The sequence below is a fragment of the Pelophylax lessonae genome (assembly GCF_965119305.1).
Source record: "Pelophylax lessonae genome assembly, chromosome: 5".
Taxonomy (NCBI): domain Eukaryota; kingdom Metazoa; phylum Chordata; class Amphibia; order Anura; family Ranidae; genus Pelophylax; species Pelophylax lessonae.
The window spans coordinates 228,866,363-228,886,572 of NC_138772.1; the positions used below are offsets into that span (position 1 = coordinate 228,866,363).

Here is a 20,210-nt window from a genome sequence, read left to right on the forward strand (position 1 = left end):
GAGTAAGGTGTTGCTTCTTCCACTACGTTAGGAAACCCATTTGAAACAGCCTTAGGTGCTAATGTTCCCATGGGATTAGGGGAATACAAGCCAACATGACAATTACTAGACTCAGACACTGTCGACAGGTAAGGAGAGGAGATCATTTTGTGGACCTTCTACCTGATGGACATGACTTTTAAAAGGAGGCAGGGACACCAATTCCTCATGACATCTGCTTTGTCAGCACTAGCTGACTCTTCTTGTAGTTAAACATCCGGCTGAACTTTATTGAATCTCTCTGTGGTCTATGAGCTGTTCTGGACTGTAGGCCAGGAGGAGGATGTCATTGAGATAATAGTGGACCCAGAGGCCCCTTTCTCGGAGGTGGGCCAAAATGAGCAATTTAGTAAAAGTTCTGGTCAAGGTTCACAGGCTGAATGGGAATTTCTGGAACTAAAGATGGGTATGGCCTATCCTAAATCTTAGGTACTTTTGACAAAAGAAAAAGATGGGAATGTGTTAATACGCATCCTGGAGGTCAATTAATATCTTCCAGTCCCCCAGCTATACTGTATTACCTTGGTTTTGAAACCTCTGTGGGAATGAAAGAATGAGAAGAAGGAATGCCAACGAAGGTCCAAAAGTGGCCATACTTGAATATTGAAATTAACCAGGGATCTTCACAAAGATCCGTCCAGACCTGTGCAAAATGCCTTAATTTGGCCCCAACTGCAAATGCCTGGGTGGTCAGCCAGTGAAAATTATTTTGAGGAGTCTTGGGAAGCAGTAAGGGTCTTCTGTTTTTATGTCTTTAAAAATAATGCTTGAGTACTTTTCCAGTTTCTTTTGGGCTCTGGACCTGCTGAAATCGATTTAGAAAAAACTTTGTGCGTCTCAGCTTCTTGTCCTGTGGTGAGAGGATGCATTTTCCCCCTGTGACCCTGGAGATGGCTGTTTGGAAGAGATATCAGCTGCCCAAGGCTTTGTGGTGATCAGGTGCTCTGGTTGAACGCTGAGTTGTATCAATTGTTGATCCCCCCCCCGCCCTCCCCTCCTCATGAACTCCTCTTTCTGCTTCAAATCATTTAGGGCTCTGATGATGCCCTCTTTGGGTAGGTCTCAATATATTTAGTCCACAGTGAGATTCAACTGGCGTTAAGGGCACTGGCAGGTTTGCACGTCCCTCCCCCCGGCCCCTGGGTAAGAATTCTTAAAGGTCTAGGTCAATCTGCATAATAATTGCTTCCTAAAAAGAGGCAGAATCTTCCATGGTAAGCGCAGCATTATTCGCCAGGCACATTATCACGTCATCTTCCACTGGAAGTTATTCAAAGCTGCAACATCAGATTCCGCCAGTGGAGAGAGCTTGCTGAGAAGATTGAGGAAGAACCCCCCTATAAGCGTTAATTTAATATTACAATTAAGGTTATGGGGAGAATCAATACTAACACCTTTTGGCACCACCCCTTTAATAACTGATAATCATACAATAACCCTTCTCCTTTCTCCCACCGGTTGGAGAAGGAGAAGGTAAATTGGGACTTTAATTGTGTCTTAAGGAGGACATATCCAAATTTAAAATCAATACAACTTTATTACAAAGAAAAAATCCAGTTAAAAAGACCGTACACAAAAGAAAATCAATAGACATAATCACGCTCTACATCTTGACCACATATGCGCAGTTTCAAAAAAGTGAGATGGATTGATGCATTTCATGATATTCTTGCTTCCTCGGGATCCATGCCCTTGTAATGGTAAATAATATGGCTCAAATGATCTGCAGCAACAGATTAACAAAAAAAAGGGAAGTACAAGGCTAACATAATAGACCTCAAGGGATGGTGTAGCAAATATCCCCTAAGAAAAAGACCTTAAAAAATGCCAAAGCATGCAGTGCTCACCATGTATGCCACCAAATTGAATATCCGTCACATGCAAGTGTGACGCCATTTTATTGCACCATCATGCGGTTCTTCCTAAAGATTGGGAGGCTTTGATATGTCAAGGGCAGTACAGTATTTGGTGACACCTTCTTTTCTCCACTAGCATGTGACAGATCTTTTGTGTACTCTCTTCTTAACGGAATTTTAACATTGTTAGAAAGTTGGATTGGATTTATATTTCTATAGGTCCTCTTTAAGGCACAAATAAAGTCCCAATTTACCTTCTTCTCCAACTGGCAGAAGAATGGAGGATTATTGTATTTAGTTCTTTAATCTATTACATTAGCGTGAAAAAGGATTGAGGTTTTTTAAGATAAGGGAAATATTTCCTAGTTTTCTTAAGAGACTGCTGTCTCTTCCCAGCCTATGGCCTGCTTGACTACCTGGATATATGGCTCGAGGGTTCTGTTTCTTTCTTCCAAAGAGGAGGTAGGTTCTTCTGTCTGTTGCTCACTTGAGCGTGATACTTAGGCAGAATGCTGAAAGGATGAATGATCCGTGGAAGGACATGGCTGAACTGGGTTATCACTCTTCAAGCACAGAATTGAGTGGGTGCTGGCACTGAGAAGTTAGTAGTCAATTCTAAAAATGAATCCCTGACAACTTGTTTAAGGCGGAGGTGGCCACCTACTGGCTTTCTTGATCTCAGTTGATAGCTAAATCTCCTAGACCAGTGATGGCGAACCTTGGCACCTCAGATGTTTTGAAACTACATTTCCCATGATGCTCATGCACTCTGCAGTGCAGTAGAGCATCATGGGAAATAGTTCCAAAACATCTGGGGTGCCAAGGTTCGCCATCACTGTCCTAGACAGTCTCTGCAAACCAGGTTGTTCGCTATAGTGGGAGCACCACTGGCTCAACATGCTTTGCCCCTGAGGCGATCCAGAGAAGAGGAGGAGTGGTGAAGTTTCCTTGAGCTTTTCCTGCCCCGAGATGAGTGTCTTCTGTGTTCCTCGTCCAACTCGTCATAACACTTTGAAGATACTTTGGACCTTTTAGAGCTTAAATGTACAGGGCCTGAACAGAAACGTAACCAGTGTTAGGTGCACTTATTTACATAGATCCAAGCTTACCTGACCATAGGTTCCTTACCTAAAAAACATGTGAGGGTCTTGTAAAGGTGGCAAGTGACTCAAAGGTGATGGCAAAGGTGCTAGAGTGAGGAGCTAGTATAGTGGTAAGCTAACATAAATTCAAATGAAAAAGGTAAGCATCCAGACTAGGACGACTGCAGAACCCTCCCTGCTCAGCGTGCTGAAAATACAGGATTACGTTTGCTGTCAAAATATGTGGCTTCTCTGCAATGAGAGGTGATGCAATGGCCCCCAACATTTTAAAAAGGCGAGGAATATACAGCCACTATTCCCTCCCTACCTGCCACTGCCAACGGGCAACTTAAAGCTAACCAAGATATCCCCCATGCTACCCCAAACCTACTCTGCATGCACAGTGCTAATGCCCACCCCAACACCATGCTGTCAGGCAGCATCTAGAAGATAGGAGCGGGTGAACGTGCAAAATCCAGCAGTATCACAGGAAGAGATGCAAGTAAAATGAAAAAAAAAAAAAAAAAAAAGACACAGAAAGGGGAAAGCAAGCCTAAAGCAAACAAAAGCAACCAGCAGATACAGCAAAACTTGTAAGGCAAGTAAAAACAATAAATGCGCACACTGCTCACCCTGCTTTTAACCAAATAAATAACTTCATCCAAGCAAGTGACAGTCCTAGTGAGGAGACTCAAACCCTAAAAGACCCACAGAGCAACTGCATTTTTCAGGACAGGGACTGCATCAGGGAGAGCCAGAACCTGTGCGGATTGCTGCTCTGAGGCAAAGGTAGGGACAATGTACTATTCACTAGCATTATGAGGTGTGAAGTATGTGGGGGGAAAATTGAGAATACTGGGATGCCAGGTTCTAATAAAATATGTGCTATTCAGTGGTCCTGAAAGAGTGGTCTGAGGTGGAGCTCTATCACTAGTATTCTGCCATGTAGGCACTAGGAAGTCATATTTTATTAGTTCCTCTCCTCCCATCCGTACCCCCTTGAAGAACAACTTCATCTTTAAGTCAAGTTCTTTTATTAATTAATATTAAGTCAAGTTTAAATCTTTTAATAATTCCCCCCTAGCCCTCTGCATGCAGCCCACTTGGAATATTACCTCATTTCCAGATACAGAAGTCTCCTCTTACATGGCCCTACCTGGCTCCTCTTCAAAATGAGCATGTGTGCTGCAGCCCCATTCATATAGCCCAGGAAGCAGTATTCTTGGCAGCCTACAACGGTCTCCCAGAGTTTGGTGCATTCATATGGATAAATGGGCCACAGTCATGTATATTCAGTATTTTTTTTTTGGGGATATTTCTGTTTATTAAAAGTTTTCAAGAAAAGACAACACATTACACAGCACAGTGCCACGCAGGGCAACCACAAAACAAGAAAAAAAAGGGACAACATGTCACCCAAAACTCCCACCCCCGGCTCCACCCAGTGGTCATCATAAGTAAAAGAAAAAAAACAAACAAAACAAAGCCCCCGAAGGAAGCAGGACAACCCCTTGAGGTTAATTAAACACAGCATCAAAAAAGTCTCTTAGTGCAGAAAAACAGCACACATGAAACAATTAGCATGCGACAATAGCAGTCTTTGATCTCAAAGGAAAAGCAAATAAAAGGAAGAACAAGGAAATACGAACATCTACAGTGCAGCAGATAGGTGACACAGGCATTCAATATCCCACCTCACATCCCCCACATTATAAGCACAAAATAGGTACAATACAACAGGCCCTCTAAGGCTGTTCATCAGAGGTTGAGCCCGGGGAGTCAATCCATACCTTCCACACCTTATCAAACTTACGAGGACACCCTCTGCTGAGATACGTAGCCTTATAGAGCGGAGTCACTTTGTTCACCAGACCTTTCCAAAATCGGACGGTGGGGGCCAACGGGCTCTTCCAGTGTAGGAGCAAGGCCTTACGGGTATAAAAGAGGAGCAAGCTAACAAGCGTACGAATGGCCCTCGCCGGGGCCAATTCCTCAACCAAGCCCAGAAGACACACCTCAACTGAATCAGGGACCGGGACAGCAACCACAGCCGTAATGCATGCCAGCACAGCAGTCCAGTAATCCCGAACCACCGGGCAGCGCCAGCACTCCGCAGAGGATGTGGGAAAGATACAGGCCAGTCTCGCCGGTGTATAATAAATCCTATGTAGGAATTTAAAATGTATCAGGCGGTCCCTAGCAGAGACCAGGTAAGCAAAGGGAGCACACCACATATCATCCCAATCATCACCATCCAAGTCTGGTACCTCCTCCACCCATCTAGCCCCACACTTACGCACCGCCAAGGGAGTAGTAACAAACAGTTCCTTATACAAGGCAGAGAGGGTTTTTGGCATAACCTCAACTCGCAGAGCAGTCTCCAACGCAGAGGACTCAACCTTTACCCGGGAGGCATTAAATTGCGCCTGAAAAGTATGACGGAGCTGAAGATGGCGGAAGAGATATTGATTCGGCAAGGCAAAACATTCCTTCAGGGCATCAAAGGAACAAAGATCTCCACCGGAAGTAATATCCCCCAGCGTCTTGATTCCCCTAGACACCCAGAGGGCAGGATCCGGAATCGAGGCAAAGTGAGGAAACCTAGGATTTCGCCACAGCGGAGAGGCAGGGGACACCCCAGTTGCTCCAGGTTCCATCAGTGCCCGCATGCAATCCCAGGCCTTGATGGTGGAGCGCATTGTATCAGTCAGAGGAAAATCAGCCCCCGCACCGCGATACAGAAGAAGACGAAGGCTCTCATAGGAACCCAAGACAGCCGCCTCAAGTACCGTGGCAGAGTCCCCATCATCCCCACAAAGCCACCTCCTAGCAAACACTCCCTGTCCAGCCAGAAAGTATTTAAAAAGATCAGGCAACGCAAGTCCCCCTTGACCCCAGGGCTCCTGGAGTACCTGCAGGCCAATCCGCGGAGGGGAGCTACCCCAGACAAAGGACCCAATTAGGCCATGGACTCGACGGAAAAACGAGCGGGGGACCCATACCGGGGAGATTCTAAGGAAGTATAAAAAGACAGGAAGGAGTTTCATCTTCACCAGGTTAATGCGCCCCAAAATCGACAATGGCAAGTCCCTCCACACCTTTGCCCTACGCTTAAAGACATCAAGCAGAGGAAGCAAATTAAGAGCAAGATAATCTGCCACCCTAGCCGAGACCCTGACCCCCAAATAGGTGAATTTGGTAACCCACTTCAGCGGCAACTCACCATCAGCCGCAGCACCTGGATCCAATGGTAGTATGGTAGATTTGTCCCAATTAACCCTGAGGCCTGAAAAGTCGGCAAAGGTGTCCAAAATATGTAAAACCGCATGCAGGGAGCTATTGGGGTCCCGCAAAAACAGGAGCATGTCGTCCGCATAGAGAGCAAGACATTCCTTAATCGAGCCAATCTCCAATGCACCAACCTCCGGGGACGCACGCAGTGCTATAGCCAGGGGTTCTATCATCAGGGAGAACAGGAAGGGCGAAAGAGGACAACCCTGCCTGGTCCCCCGGCCTACCCCAAAAAAGGGAGACAAAGATGACCCAATCTTCAACGCCATGCGAGGGGTAGAGTATAGGAGAGAGATCCACTTACAGAACTTAGGACCAAACCCCATGCGCCGCAACACCTGCCCCATATACACCCAGTCCACTGTGTCAAAGGCCTTGGCTATATCCAGCGACACCACCACTCTAGTACCCATAGAGGCATACGACACCTGCAAATGGGTAAACAGGTGGCGCAAGTTGGTGTCCGTGGATTTACCTGGCATGAAGCCTGTTTGATCAATGTCCACCAAGGAGGGGAGGACCCTAGCCAATCTAGTAGCCAAGACCTTTGTAAGGATTTTAAGATCAACATTGAGCAGGGCAATGGGGCGGTAGGTAGGAGGAGCAGAGGGTGTGGTCCTTACCCGGCTTAGGGAGGAGAACATAGGCCTCCAGCATAGAGCCCGGCAAGGCTCCCTCGTCAAAACAGGCAGCATACAAGGCCTGAAGTCTGGGGGCCAGGGAGTCCGAAAACTGTCTATACCATTCCACCGGGAACCCATCCGGGCCCGGCGATTTATTAGGAGGGAAGGAGGAAATGGCTTTCTCCATCTCCTGCATAGTGATATCATTATCCAACCAGGCACTATCATCATTCTCCAGAACCGGTATCAGCAGAGCAGCCAGAAGGCACTCCAGATCCCCCAGGTCATACGCAGGCAAGGGCGAATACGTGTCAGCATAGTAATCCACAAAGACCCGAATAATCTTTTCGGAGTCCCTAACCAATTCCCCAGTGCCGGACCTAATACAGGGTATACTCACCGAAGGCCTCTGATCTGCCACCAGATAAGCCAGCAGTTTGCCATTCTTGTCCCCTTTCTCAAAAAGTGACTCCGCTCTGTCTTAAGTTAGCATGGGCAAAGTCCGTATCCAGCAGAGCCAAGCGTCTACTGGCCTCCTCCAGGGCCGCATAAGCAGCAGGCCGTGGAGTAGCCGGAGTAGTCAGCCTCCAGCCCACGGACCTCCAATAGGACAGCCTACCTAGTAGCATTAGCGTCCTTACGTGATGCCTTAATTGCAGAAATATAGTGACCCCGCATAACAGCCTTAAAAGCATCCCATAACACCACCCCAGTAGTGGAGGAGGCATTCTCCTCCCAGTATGCAGGCATTTGGGGCTCCACCAGTTGCACCACCCGCTCCACCTGCAACCAGCTAGGAGACAGGCGCCACGCACCCCTCGCACCCTCAGTTGCCATCCGCAACGGGAGCAGGAGTGGATTATGGTCAGATAACCCTCCAGCCAAATAGGTGGCATCCTGCACAAGCGAGAGACAATGGTCATTGGCAAAGGCCAAATCTATCCTGGATGCCGTCCTGTGAACCCCGGACCAGCAGGAATAACCCCGTACCCCCGGATTTTTCCAACGCCACAGCTCAGTGAGCTGGGCCTGCCGAAGCCCATGACAGTAAGTCAGGGGCCGGCGCCCTCCGCGGATTAGAGGTGTCCAGTCCGCCATCCAGGATAGCATTAAAATCTCCCGCCAGCAAAAGGGGAAGGTGCATGTAAGGAGCCAAAGTCACCAGGAGGTCCAGGAGGAGCTGAGAGTGAAATGGCAGCGGCAGGTAGACACTAACCAAAACTAGTGTTTTTTGATGTAATTCCAAAAGAACAACATACCGTCCTCAAGGATCCGTAATCACCTTTTTTACCGAGCAGGGGGCGCTCTTACCAAGCAATATAGATACCCCACGGACATACGTGGAATACGTGGCATTAAAGATTCGTTGGATCCAAGGCCGTTTCAGAGAGAGCACCCTGCCCCCATCCAAATGTGTTTCCTGGAGGAGGATAATGTGAGGCTGAACTGTTTTAATATAATTTAACACTGCCGTGCGTTTCACCTCATCGTTAAGACCCCGTACATTCCATGACCAAATCTTAATTAACCCAGCCATGGTGTAATAGTGTGGGAGATAGAGCGGATGAGGAGGGAGACCAGGGACAGCCCAAAGAGCCATCCCCAGCACCCAGCCCCAACCGCACAACCTGCAAAGAAAGACATGCATGCAATGTAAAAAAAATGCAAAGAGCAAATACCAGAGGCGTGTAATAAGAAAATCTGACCACTAGATGGAGCCCAGAGCCTAGAAAAAAAAACATCCCTGCTGTAATACCCAAAACCTGAGAACAAAAAAACAAAACAGTGGTATCCAGCCTAATCCCAGAACCCAAAACTGTAGTTAAAGGCATGGCTGCGTCATAGAACAACAGCCGGAAAAACCCGTGTCCACAAAAGACTGCCCAACCAGCAGGCCGTCAGTCCAATTGCACAGAAAAGGAAAAAAGAAAAACTCCCAAAAATGCAAAAAAAAGTTCAGCGACGTGCAAAAAAAGTGGAACAGAGCTCCCATGGGCAACAGTCCAGTCCACGACCCCACTTTAAAATACCAGAAGGGCACAATGTATAGCCAGGGATAATCCAGGGGGACAGCCGAAACACGTGGAAAACAAAACAGGAGAAAACCCCCCCTCCCCACCCCCCCAGAATCCAAGTCCAGAAGGACATCAGCAGACAGGGTTAGAAGCCAGAGGGGTAAAACAGGTCATCTCACAACAGGATAGGCACAGCAGGCATCAAAGCACTGGTATAGGACAGCAATTAGATGGATTCCAGCCAGTCCGCAGCCTCCCCCGCTGAATTGAAAAAAAGTGCAGATCCCTTGTAATCCACCCGCAGCTGACTCGGATACATCATGCCATATTTCAGTCCCTTGGCCCGCAAACCTTTACGCACCTCAGTATAGGACCTGCGCTTCTTCTGCATCTCCCCGAAAAATCAGGAAACAACATGATCTTGCTGTTTTCAAACTGTAGCTCCTCCCGCTTACAGGCCTCAGTGAAAATACGGTCCCTATCACGTAAATTCAGAAACCGGACCAGAAACGGGCAGGGAGGTGCCCCGGGCGGGCGAGCTCCGGTGGGCACCCTGTGGGCCCTTCTCCACCACATAGGTAGGAGGAGGGGCAGGCAGGTGAAGCAGATCACAGAAGAATTGTTCAGCAAACTGAGTGGGATTAGATCCCTCAGCCTTCTCTGGTAGGCCCACCACTCTGACATTATTGCGGCGCTGTCTATTTTCCGCATCCTCCATCTTATCCACCATGGCATTCACTTGGGCCTGCATAGCAATAATCTGGGCTGAAAGAGAGGCCGTAACATCCTCCACTTCCGTTTCAGTCAGGCGCCCCCGTATTTTATCCAGATCATGGCGGATAAGGGTGCATTCAGAGGCCAAATTATCAATTCTAAGCATCAGAGCAGTCTTGCACCCATCTATGGCAGCTAAAATAGGGGCTGCAGAAGAGAGGAGGCAGCCTGTGCAGGCAAGATGACGGCGGCCGCGCTGGTGCCTCGCTTCTGGGCCTTCCGCTGCGGCCGCGGGGTGGGTACAGAAAGTGCAGATTTTTTCCCCCCGGCATCAGTTCCCAGCCGATGCCCGAGGTGGATGGGGACAAAACCGCCGCTCTACAGGGTCCAGGGGCCGCGGATGGAGGCAGATTAAATTAGGATGGTGCTGAGCTCTTGAGAAACACGTCCGGCGCCGTCTACATCCCGGCCACGCCCCATATTCAGTATTAAGAATAGAGTAGAGGCGAATGAAAAATTAAAACTGTTGGCCAGGATGTGCAGGTCTGCCCAAGTTTCAGCCTGCTGATCTATTAATGGAAGCCTTGAGATTGTGTCGGTTTTACGTACCAAGACATGATGTGGGTGTATGTGCCAAGTGCACAGGTGTCAATAATGGGGTGTCTTCTCCAAACACAGTGCCATAAATGCCATACTCCTCACTGACTAATACTGTACTCTGTGCAGTACATACACTCCATACTGCTTCACTCGGAACCCTATACTCTGTGTTATATTTTTTATACCGCTAATATTAACCTTATTGTCATATTAATAGACAAATTATCTTCCACCAAGATTTTCAAATTTGTGTTGCATGTATGTATACACCAGTAGATGTTGAACGTTTCAGTATATCTCAAAATTTATGAAGTAGTCTGAAATTCTATATCACAAAGCAGTAATAAACCATGTACTATGCATTCATGTCACCCGCTTATAATATAGGGCAACCTAGCCATTCAGCAATATCTTCTGAATTTAGTTTAAAAAAAAAAAAGAAACTCTTAACTTTGTGCCAAGTGCAGGATGTCTGATTCCTAGTACTTAAAGAATGAATGTGATAGCATATCACAGCAGAGATTGATTTCTTCTGTACTAAGCCCTCCTTCCTACCCATGTGTCATTCCTTTCTTATTTCCTTAATTGCTGTTTCCCTCAGCATTAAAGACGGCAGATCAATTGGGTTAATACAGAAGATTGCTAGTAGGCAGAGTACCATTGATTCAACAGCAGGGGAATATTCCTACCTTCCCCAGGTTTTTGGTTCCCTCTTCAACATTCACAGCAGCAGTGTTGACATGGTCTTCAATGCTGTCAATCTTCTCCTGCTGAGTCTAGATGCAAAGGAATTATGAGTGAGATTTCCTGCTGAGAAGCAGCAGAAAGCCAATACACACTATTTAATTTTTGTAATCAGGGACCCTGCAGCAGCTTTCATCTGCAGCACTGTGTAGCTGCACAGCTGTTAATGGCAGCTCACTAATAGCACCTGATAAACAGTGCTGGAAGGAGGAAGAAATTAAAATTAAAGCTTTAACCATTAGACACCCATCTTCTTTTTCTGCAGTTGCTCTAACATTTTTTTGAAGGAATCAACATGCTTTAAAACAAAAGTCATATGTTGCTGCTCTTTTAATATACAGTAGAACATTTAATAGTATTGATTGGTAACATATGCAATTGCTTATTTATTTTTTCTTATATTAAGAAAAATCTAAACTGAAAGAGTATAGCCACTGTAGAATTAATGGAAGCTTCCGTTGCGGATTTGTCCTTGAAGAAGCATGGCTTGCATTGTTAAACTTTATTTATTACCAAGGGTCACCAAGCTCCTAATAATCATGTGCACAGTATTTTTAAATTTGACATACACATGCTTGTTTCAAGCCAGTGAGTTACCAAATGGTTAAGAAAGGATAGGGATGACAACAATGAAGCACATACTGTACTTAAAAGTACAGCAGTCAGCAGTGGAGTTCCCATATTTTATCCTGATAGATTTGTTAAAAATACAAAACAAAACTTGAAAGCAAACACAGATTTTTAGGGTATCAGTCACAGAAACTTGCACAGATATTTGCCATAAATATAGAATAACATTTTATTACAGTATTGTTAAAAGTAATAAAAAGCATGTAAATACAAACACTCTACAACGCTTGCTTTGTTTTACCAATCCACGTTATCTGACACAACATTTGAGTTTTAACCACTTACCCACTGAGCACTTAAACCCCCTTCCTAACCAGACCAATTTTCAGCTTTCAGTGCTCTCATAGTTACATAGTTAGTGAGGTCGAAAAAAGACATCCGTCCATCCAGTTCAACCTATGATGTGCGTGTGTGTTTGCTGTTAACTGTACATTGTATACATACCGATTCTGATACTGGAACAATCACCCTTCGTAGTAGCAAGGCTTGCACCACCACAAAAAGACCTCACAGGCGGACTGGGAAAAAGGCAGGTTGGAAGGAAAGAACCTCTCTGGAGGAGAAGACCGAAAAAACTCGATCTTGTAGCCGGACCAAAACAGCTTGTGGACCCCTTGTCTTGAAACAGGGAAATCCACAAGTCCAGAAAAAGGTGAAGACGTCCTCCCCCACCCGAAGGGGTGTTTGTCTGCAGGTCTGGAAGGCCCCATCGGCATACCAGACCAGTCCCTCTCGGGAGGAGTTCCTTCCAGGGAGGCTCCAAACAGATGATTTCCCACCAAGGGAAGATCACATAAGGCCATCTGGAAAGTCTGATCTGCAGACCAGCATTTTAGCCATATCGTGCGCCGAAGGATTATTGCTGTCACAGCCAGCCCAGAGATTAATGGAGCCACATCCAGAGAGGAACCACAGACTAACTACAACCCTTGGACTAACTAGTCCACCAGCTCCGCAAAAGCAGGAGGAATCTGTTCCCCCTCCAGATCCTGGCGCAAAAGCTTGCCCACTCTGGAAAGTCAGGGACACCATGCACTGGTGAATATCGGCCACAGAAGACATGTGATGGACCAAAGTCTACGCTCTACCGTCAAAAGGATATTTTAAACCGGAGACTCCTGCAACGGAAATAGGACAGAATTATTCAGCCTGGAAACCTGAGAGTCCACCACAGGTGGGACTGTCCACGCACTCAACAGAGACTCTTCAAGGGATACCGACTATCGAAACGCTCAGACACTGCCATATTGCGTTTAGAGCAACTCCACTGACTCGTGACAATTTTGTCAAAGTAGGTGGGAAAAGGGAATACCTTTGCCACTTTAGGGGATCTGAGGGCCCCATGAGGACCGGTGCCTCTGATGCAGCAGCAGCTGCATTCCCCATGTTTAAAGTTTCCTGCACCGATGCAATCAGTGCATCCACCAGTGCCCTTGCATGCGCATTTGCAGTAAAAAGAGGAATCATCCTCACTGCAGAGTACCCGCAGTGTGTGGACGCAGACCCAGTAGAGTCGCCCCGACAAGCAGGGGAGGTCGTTGACCACAGTCCCACAAAGACGCCGGCTAAAGGTCCACAAAAAGACCACCTATTAGGCCTAATGGCCATCCACCTTAAAGGACATAAAAGGACATAGCCACCTAGAAAGGGGAAGGGAGGCCCGCCATAACACAGACGCACAGGCAGAGTACCCCCATACAATAATGGTTGCTTCACTTTTCTAAAAAAAAAAAAATGCAGCCTCCAAGACGCCCCCGCGGATCAAGGGGGCACCAGGGAATGTCCACCCCGCCCCCAGGGGGCGGACACCCGTCCACTGCTTTATCACCCCGACAGCAGCTCGAACAGCCTGGTCAACAGCTCGGTCAGCTTGGCCAGTAGCTCAGATAGCCAGGCGCGAAAAAGGCGCAAAGCCAAGGCCTAAATTTGGAGGCCGATCTGGACGTATGTCCGCCGGCAGCTCTGTTAGTTTGATCAACAGGTCAGTTAAGAGCTCGGACAGCCCAGTCAGTCACTCAGACAGCCAGGTTCGTCAGCCATGAGTAGGCTGCAAAGCCACAGCCTCAATTTTTGGCCTGATTCGGCCGTGTGAGGCACACATCCGTTGGCAGTACCGTCTGCTCACCTCGGTCAGGCCTCGATCAGCTTGGTCAGGCACTCGGACAGCCGCGAGTAGGCCGCAAAGCTGTGGACTAGATTTTCGGCCCGATCCAGCCACGTGAGGCGCAGACCCGCGGATGAGGAGACATCCGCTCTGCCCCAGCCTTTAACCACTGCAGGGAGCCCAAAGAACATTCCTACCCCAGTCACTAACCCCCAGGGGGCCGGGAACTTGCTCAAAGGCCCCCGTGTGCGATCTGGACAGCCTGGTCAGCAACAACCACATCCACCCCCCTATTGGAGCAAGTGGAAAAGCCAGCTCCTACTTCACCCAAAACACTGTGACTGTTAGAGGGGCTGGGCGGAATGGAAGGGAACCCGGGGGTTCGAACAACCCAAGGAGGGGGCCCACGTCCACCCCGAGGGACCACAAAGGGAGAGGGGGGGACACTACCTACCACACCATGGAACCAGGTGGGCACCACTCCGGGCAAACCACCTCCCCATCTTGGAATGGGGGTGTTGTGGGCTAGAGGTACGCTGCGACTAAGGCCGCGACCATCGTGGGCGTCCTCGCAGGCCAGTCCCTGTCCAGTGTATTATGTCACGGACGACCTATCGCAGAGCTGAGGCCTGCACACGCTTCTTGGCCAGACTGGCGAGACCCTAAGAATCTAGAATATTCAGTCCGTTGCCTAGTCCGGCAGTTGATTGTAGTTCTCACAGGAACCAAATTGAATGTAGTTCTCACACGAACAGAAAATAATAAAAGAAAAAAATTCAGTTTTAAAGGAAAAAATGCCAAGACCAGAGATCCCAGCAATGTGCTTGGTCCTTATTCCTGACTAGGCAGAAAAAAACTGAATCCTAGAGCAGGAAGTAGGAGTATACCACCTGGGATTGCCCCATGGGTGTAGTTAAAGTTCTGTTAACTTTATTGACCATTTTCTGCCTAGTGTCCTACTCCTAGGAAGTGCAGCATAACCCATTCAACTAATGAAGATATATGGCTATGTCCGTCAACGAACGAAAGAGAAATATTTTTTCAGAAACAGAAACGGTTCCATACCAATATAAGCCCAGAGACAGAATAAGTACTGTGCTGACACACCAGAAATATGTCCTCAGAGACAGAAGTATTGTACTGATACCTCCAGAAACATGTCTTCAAAGACACATTTAGTACCATACTGTCATACTGATACACCAAGACACATTTAGTACTATACTGTCATACTGATACACCCCAAAACTTGTTCACAGAAGTACAATCAGTACAATACTAACAGCCAAAAACATGCTGGCATAGACACATGTACAGTGTATAGAGTGCACTCAATACTTGTTCGGGACTCCTTTTGCATGAATTACTGCATCAATGCGGCGTGGTATGGAGGTGTGGCCTGTGGCACTGCTTAGATGTTATGGAAGTCCAGGTTGCTTTGATAACAGCCTTCAGCTTATCTGCATTGTTGGATCTGGTGTCTTATCTTGCTCTTGACAATACCCCACAGATTCTATATGCTATGGGGTTCAGGACAGGCGAGTTTGCTGGCCAATCAAGCACAATGATACCATGATCATTATACCAGGTATTGGTACTTTTGGTAATGTAGACAGGTGCCAAATCCTGCTGGAAAATTAAATCAACATCTCCATAAAGCTGGTAAGCCAGAGGGAAGCATGAAGTGCTGTAGAATTTCCTGGTAGAGGGCTGCGCTGACTTTGGACTTGATAAAACACAGTGGACCAACAACAGCAGATGACACGGCTCCCCAAATCATCACTGACTGTGGAAACTTCACACTGGACCTCATGCAACTTGGTTTCTGAGCCTCTCCTCCAGACTCTGGGACCTTGATTTCCAAACAAAAATGCAAAATTTACTTTTATCCAAAAAGAGGACTTTGGACCACTGAGCAACAGTCCAGTCCTTTTTCTCCCTAGCCCAGGTAAGACACGTCTGACGTCTCTGGTTTAGGAGTGGTTTGACAAAAAGAATGCAACAGTTGTAGCCCATGTCCTGGATACTGTACGTCTGTGTGGTGGCTCTTGATGCACTGACACCAGCAGTAGTCCACTCCTTGTGAGTCTCCCCCAAATTCTTGAATGGCCTTTTCTTCACAATTCTCTCAAGGCTGTGGGTATCCCTGTTGCTTGTGCACCTTTTTCTACCACACTTTTTCCTTACACTCAACGTTCCATTAATATGTTTGGATACAGCACTCTGTGATCAGCCAGCTTCTTGAACAATGACCTTTTGTGACTTACCCTCCTTGTGGAGGGTGTCAATACCTATCTTCTGGACAACTGGCAAGTCAGCAGTCTTCCCCATGATTGTGTAACCTACTGAATCAGACAGAGACCATTTAAAGGAACAGGAAACCTTTACAGGTGTTTTGAGAAAATTAGCTGTTTAGATTAGGACACAAAATTCGAATTTTCTGAGATAATGAATTTTGGGTTTTCACTAGCTGTAAGCCATAATCATTGCAATAAGAAGAAATGTTTGACATATATCCCTGTGTAATGAATCTATAAAATATATGAGTTTCACTTTTTGAATTGAATTACTGAAATAAATTAACTTTTTGATGATATTAAAAATTTTTGAGATGCACCTGTAATGTGTAGGTGCGTGTAGACCTCTAGGTGTTAAGGTTCACACCCGTGTGTTTATGCACTTTCATCAAAAAGGATGTTATATAGGAGTTCATTAGGAAAGCACCTAAAATGCATGAAAACTGGGGTACTTCAACTATCCTGATATTGATTAGTCAGACATAACTGCACAATGAACAAAAGCTCATAATTTCTTGAATGTACTGTAGGATCATTTCCTCGGTCAAATGGTGCAAGACCCAACTAGAAACTTCTGCTGGACCTTCCAATTTCAAACAATATAGAGCTGACTGCAGATGTGGAAGTAAGGAGTAATTGAGGAAACCGCAATCACAGTGTAATTACATTTGCCATAAATTACAGGAAAGGGAGACTAAAAGAAAGAATAAGTACACTAAATTTCAAAAGAATCAACTTTACTAAGCTGCACTCCATACTACATGATACTAAACGGGACCAAAATTATTTCAACAAAAAGAACAAAAAGAGGAAAAGTGGAAGGACATATTAAACATCAGCATTCCTCAGTGCATTCCACCAAGCAACAATTATAAAAGAACAAATGGTAAAACATAAGTGGCTAAGTAATAAGGTGAAAAGGCAGGTTAATGGGAAAAGGCTGTCCTTTAAAAAATATAAAAGACTGAAGGATTATCATCAGCGTTCAAAAACTGCAAAGAATGCAATAGGAAATGCAAAAGCATGAACAGGGCAGCTAAAATAGATTACAAGTGACATGTTGCTGAGGTGAGTAACAATATTTTTCAAATGCATTAACAGTAAGAAAGTTAGGTCAGAATATATTAGCCACATCAGGGGAAGTTGGTCACAAGAGACAGGGAGAAGACAACTGCAAAAAAATACATTCTTCTCCTCAGTTTATACAAATGAAAAGGATGTTAATAACATTACTGTATACTAAATGTACCCTTGCAGCTGACATAAACCTGTGTGGCAGATAGATCAGAAAAACGTAATGTGAATAAATCAGCAGGAACAGATAGTCTACACCCGAGAGTTCTAAAACTCTGAACTACTGATTAAACTAGATCAGTGATGGCAAACCTTTTCACCCCAGATGTTTTGGAACTACATTTCCCATGATGCTCATGCACTCCGCAGTGTAGTGGAGTATCATGGGAAATATAGTTCCAAAAACATGTGGGGTGCCAAGGTTGGCCAATACTGAACTAGATGGACTAGTGTCTTTTTTTTTTTTAACATAACTATGCAACTCAACCATGTCATAGCCAGATCACTGTTCCTAATTTTGAAGGACAGCTTACTGCCTGGAATGGTACCAGCTAAATGGCAAAAAGCAAATGTGGCAGCAACATTAAAAAATAGGATTTTTCCTACAGCTTACGTTTAAAATCCTTTTCTTGGAGTACATCACGGGACACTGGTAATAACAACTATTTGGGTTATACGCCACCTATAGGTGAATTTACACTGGCAACCAATAGACAGGAAGTTCCTCCTATATAACCCCTCCCATACAGGAAGAACATCAGTTTTTGAAGCAAGCACTAAAGATCCCAGAAAAGAGGGGAGGGAGCTCTGTGTCCACTGATGTACTCCAAGAAAATTATTTTACAGGTAAGCTGTAGGAAAAATCCTATTTTCTTTATCGTACATAACAGAGCTGGTAGTAATAACTTTTTGGGATGTCCTAAAGCAATGCCCTTGAGGGGAGGGGGAAACAGAGTCCCAAATTTGCTCCTGAATTACTACCTAATTGAGCCCCTTCACGGGCTCTAACGTCCACTTGGTAGAATTTTGTGAACGTATGAACTGAAGACCAGGTAGCAGCTTTGCAGATCTGGGCCAAAGATACTTCACGGTGCACTGCCCATGAAGCACTTACCCTTCTGGTAGAGTCGGCCTTTAAGCTAAAAGGCGGGACCTTTCCTATCAAGCCAAAAGCTTGAGAAATGACCTGACGAATCCGCCTAGAAATAGTGGAGGAAGTTGCCGCCTGATCTTTCTTAGGCCCATCCGGCAATACAAAGAAAGCATCAGTATTACAAATCTGTGCTGATCTGGTTAAATAGACTTTAACCACACAAACAACGCCAAGAGAATGTAACAACCTTTCCTCAGTAGACTGAGAATTAGAAAAAAAGGAAGGAAGATGTCCTGGTTCAAGTGAAAACCAGAAAACACTTTAGGGAGAAAAGAAGGATGAGGAGGAAAAACTACCTTATCCCTATACAGAATTAGAAAGGTTCTTTACACAAAAGAGCCACTAACTCTGACACCCTACTAGCTGAGGTTATAGCAACCAAATAGACCAGCTTCCTCAACAACAGCAGCAAGGGAATAAGCCTGATAGGCTCAAAAGGCCGCTCCTGCAAGGCCGTGAGAACCAGATTCAAGTCCCAAGGACAAGGGGTGTTTTAACTGGCGGAACAATGTGAGTCACACTGTGCAAAAAAAGTCCATACCAAAGGCTGCGTGGCCGACGGTCTCTGGAAAAAAATTGACAAGGGGGAGACTTGTCCTTTAATGGTTCCTAATGCCAATTTCAAGTCCACCCCTAACTGAAGAAAGGCAAGAATTCTCCCAATAACATACTTTCGCAGATGCCATTTCTTGGATTCACACCAAGAGATATATAGGCTTTCCAAACTCTGTAATAGATTTTACTAGAAACTGGCTTCCTGGCATTGATTAATGTGGCCAGAACCGAACTCGAGACCCCCCGGTCTCTTTAATATTCTGGTTTCAATAGCCAGACCATCAAATTCAATGACCGTAAAGCAGGGTGGAATATGGGACCTTGAGATAGCAGATCCGGACTACATGGCAGCAACCATGGCTTCCCCACTGCTAACATTATGATTTCTGTGTACCAAGACCTCCTAAGCCATGCTGGGGCCACCAGGATCACCGGTTTCCCCTCCACCTGTATCCTGTCCAGCAGCCGAGGTAGAAGCTGAACTGGTGGAAATGCATAAATCAGGTCGAACCCATGACCAAGGAGTCACCAAAGCATCTATTCCGATCGGGATCGGATCCATGGATCTGGAAACAAAGTTGTCCAGTTTGTTGTTGAATCCTGGATGCCAAAAGATCTACATCGGGAGTACCCCAACGTTGACAGATCAGCCAAAACACTTCGGGGTGTAGGGACCATTCCCCTGGACACAACTTCTGGCGACTTAAAAAGTCCACCTGCCAGTTGTCCACCCCTGGAATGAATACTGCTGACAGACATGGAACATACCTCTCTGCCCACGTTAGGATATGGTTCACCTCTTTCTGAACCGACTGGCTTCTGGTGCCGCCCTGATGGTTGGTATAAGCCACTAGGGTCGAGCTGTCGGACTGAATCCTGACAGGACACCCCTGTAGTCTGGACGTCCAATAATTCGTGCCAAACGGGCAGCTCAGATTTCCAAAATATTGATGGGTAAAATATTTTCTGCCCGAGACCACGTTCCCTGGGCAGACAGATCCTCCAGGATAGCACCCAGCCCAGCAGGCTGGCATCTGTGGTTACCACTTTCCAGGCTATCGACAGAAAAGATTTACCCTTGATTGAGTTGGTGGGAACTAACCACCAATTAAGTTCCTGCCTTACTCTTGGGGGAAGGAACATTGGGCAATCCAAGGCTTGGACCTTATTGTTCCAGGCCAAAAGAATACTGTTCTGAAACAGTCTGGAGTGGAACTGCGCATAAGGAATCGCCTCAAGGACACCATTTTGCCTAGCAGCCTCATGAACAGTCGAATAGAGGGAAACATTTTCCCCCTTACAAACCAAACTAGCTTCTTTAGAGCCAGAACCTTCTCTGATGGCAAGAAAATCTTCGTCTGAGCAGTGTCTAAAACTAGACCTAGATATTGGTCAGTGGAACAGGCCTTAAGGCCGACTTTTCTCTGTTGATA

The 20,210-nt window shown here is 46.2% G+C and overlaps 1 protein-coding gene across 1 annotated transcript in view; it reads right to left on the bottom strand.

Annotated features, from left to right (window-relative positions):
* STX17 (syntaxin 17) overlaps positions 1–20,210 on the bottom strand; it is a 194,427-nt gene that overhangs the window by 14,378 nt on the left and 159,839 nt on the right. Inside the window, exon 6 of the mRNA XM_082259653.1 lies at positions 10,910–10,996. Within this exon, the coding sequence (XP_082115779.1) occupies positions 10,910–10,996 (87 nt within the window). The remainder of the gene's footprint in view (positions 1–10,909; positions 10,997–20,210) is intronic.